General features: G+C 48.1%; 1 protein-coding gene across 1 annotated transcript in view; it reads right to left on the bottom strand.

Annotated features, from left to right (window-relative positions):
* Positions 1-2355, bottom strand: part of LOC109299283 (myosin-8-like) — a 13324-nt gene extending 10969 nt beyond the window's left edge. Inside the window, exon 1 of the mRNA XM_019519883.1 lies at positions 2222-2355. Within this exon, the coding sequence (XP_019375428.1) occupies positions 2222-2289 (68 nt within the window). The 5' untranslated portion in view covers positions 2290-2355. The remainder of the gene's footprint in view (positions 1-2221) is intronic.
* Between the last annotated feature and the right edge of the window lie 668 nt (positions 2356-3023).

The following is a 3023-nucleotide window of genomic DNA, read 5'->3' as shown; positions in this document are numbered from 1 at the left end:
GGAAGTGGTGCTGGCTCCTACCCTGGGGGTCTTTAAGAAGAGGCTTGATGCCTACCTAGCTGGGAACACTTGAGCCCAGTTTTTTTTTTTCCTGCCCTGGCAGGGGATCGGACTTGAAGATCTATAAGGTCCCTTCCGACCCTACTTCTATGCTATGCTATGCTTCTATGTTTGCTGAAATGGTTAAACTGAAGAGAAGGGTCTATTTAAATGCTGAAAGGGGAAGAGTGGACCTCACTGGAGATGCAAAAAAATAATAATAAGAAGAAGAATTGGAAGCCATTCTTGTTCCCTGAATTGTAGGGCTGTCCTACTGGGCACAAAAGATGGAGCCCTTCATGTCCACAGACTGGTGTTTGGAGTATTCAAAGTTCCCACTGACTACTGCAGTTGCCAAATGCTTCAGAAAAATGAGCCATAAAGCCTCAAAGCCTGTTCCTGCTCCAGGTTAATTTAATGGCAAAGCTCCCATTGACCACAGTGTCACAGTATCAACCATAAAGAACAGGTTTAGGGACTATTTAGAAAAGCTGGACGTGTAACAAGTCCATGGGGCCAGATGCAATACATCTGAGGGTGCCAAGGGAGTTGGCTGATGTGATGGCAGAGCTGCTGGCCATTATCTTTGAAAACTCATGACAATCGGGGGAGGTCCTGGACGATTGGAAAAGGGCAAATACAGTGCCCATCCTTAAGAAAGGGAAAAAGGAGGATCCAGAGAACTGCAGACCAGTCAGCCGTACCTCAGTCCCTGGAAAATCATGGAGCAGGTCCTCAAGGAATCCGTTTCTAAGCACTTGGAGGAGAAGAAGGTGATCAGGATCTGTCAGCATGGATTCTGCAAGGGAAAGCCATACCTGACCAACCCAATTGGCTTCTGTGATGAGATGACTGCTCTGTGGATGCAGGGAAAGCAGTGGACATAATATACCTTGCCTTTAGCAAGGCTTTTGATACTGTCTCCCATAGCATTTTTACAAGCAAGCTGAGGAAGTATGGGTTGGATGAATGGACTGTAAGGTGGATAGGAAACTGCCTGGATTGTCAGGCTCAACGGGCAGTGATCAATGGTTCAGTAGTAATCAATGGGGAGCTGCAAAGAGGATGGAGCTGGACTGTTCTCAGATGACAGGGCAAGGAGCAATGGGCTCAAGTTGCAGCAAGAGATGTTTAGGTTGGATATTATGAAAACTCTCTCACTAGGAGGGAGGTGAAGCACTAGAACGTGTTACCTAGAGAGGTGGTGGGATCTCCATCCTTGGAGGTTTTTAAGGCCCAACTTGACAAAGCTCTGGCTAGGATGATATAGTTGGGGATGGTCCTGCTTTGACTGGGGGGTAGATGACCTCCTGAGGTCCCTTCCAACCCTAATTTTTCTATAGTTCTATAAAATAAAAAGGAGCCAAATGAGGATACAGCAACAGAAACTTCCATAAGTGTCTCTCATCTGAAAAGTTCCAAGTACTTCATTAACGTTCTGGTTTGAATATCAGTTTAATTTAATACATCATTGATAAAGAGAGACCTACTTGATGAAATTCAGCTGTAGTCATTGCCCAAAAGTATTATGATGACTTAAAGCAAGAGGGAAAAAGAATACCTCATCCAAATGATCTTGCAGCAAAATTTAAGAAAACAAAATGCAACTACCCCAGCTGCAATTTCAGTGCCTTGCCCAAATTCACCACTCCTTATCTTGCAAAAAGGTGACACTGATCTTCAAGCAGTTAGGAACTTCCTGTTATGTCTTATTTGACTGAATGATAGTCACAGAAAAGTAGAGTTGGAAGGGACCTCAGATCATCTGACCCAGTTGGGGTCTACCTTGTTGGCAGGCATGCCACAAATTAGCTCCAGGCCCTCCCCAAGTGCCACTCTGATCCCCTTCCTCTGCCTGATCAGATGCTCTAATTGCTGTTCTCTGCCCTGTGCCCCCGCTTGATCTCCTGCTCTGCTTTCTGCTCCCCATCCTGTGCTGCCTCCCTGCCCAATTTGCAGCTCTCCTTTTTTGCTCTCTGCCCTCTCTGAGACTGTTGCCTGTCTCCTTCCAAGTCTGCTGTGTGCTGCACACGGAGGTTGCCCATACTGCTTGGGGTGCCCGTGCCACAGATTATCCACCTGTTCTAGTCCAACCCCCTGCTCAAAGATGTAAAGAAAGTTTTTGTAACTCATTCATCTTTTGGTCTGTGTCTTAAAGCAAACGGCAGTTTGTAAATTTTACCTCATCTCGCACTCTCTCTTTAAGGTGTACTCCAGATTCTCGATTTCTTTTCCAAAATTCTCTTTCATGTTCCTGGGGGGGAAAGAAAAAGGTTCAGAAATAACAGGCCTCTTGTATGTTAACCTTGTTTACAACGACTAACACAGATGTCTTTAGCATGGGGCCTGTTCTTGATGCACCCTGTTGCAGCACGCACTGGAGATGCATGCACTAGAGGAGACATGACAGGGTAAGAATTGTGTGTAGACGAAACAGGGGCCCTAAATGGAAGTGGTGGGTTTTTAAAAACACTGCTTCAATCTAGGGCAAAGTAAACCCCTGTGTCGTGCACACACTCGTGAACTTACATGCCTCTCTGGCTGTGGGGAGGGGAGGACAAGCTGCCGGTGGGTGGAGCGGTCCTTGGGCTGCAGGGGTGCTGATGCTTCCCTCCACAGCAGCAGTGTCCCCCACAGGCAGTCCCTGCCCACAGGCACCTGGCTCAGGCAGTCCCAAGGGGCACCGCAGCTGTGGAGGGAAGCATCGGGCCCCCGCGCAGCTCCAGGGGGTGGGGAAAGATCATTGCTTTTACTTTTCTTGGGCAGAGCCTGCCTTCCCAGGCTGGTGCCAGGCTGCCTGCAGGGCTTCCTGCAGAGCCACGGAGCTTCACAGAGCCCGGTGCTTTGCTCCGCAGCTGTAGGACAGCAAACTAAGACTCTGCAGAAGAGTTTTAAGTTGCTGTGCCCCCAAGTCATTGAAGGTGCATTACACCGCCGAATTTGCTACAGCGGCCAGAATTACGGCGCAATACACCACCAACACG

This window comes from Gavialis gangeticus, unplaced genomic scaffold (assembly GCF_001723915.1).
Source record: "Gavialis gangeticus isolate Ggan-Ray unplaced genomic scaffold, GavGan_comp1, whole genome shotgun sequence".
Classification (NCBI taxonomy): Eukaryota; Metazoa; Chordata; order Crocodylia; family Gavialidae; genus Gavialis; species Gavialis gangeticus.
Note: the sequence above shows the minus strand (reverse complement) of the source record. Positions and strands in the feature narration are given on the sequence as shown.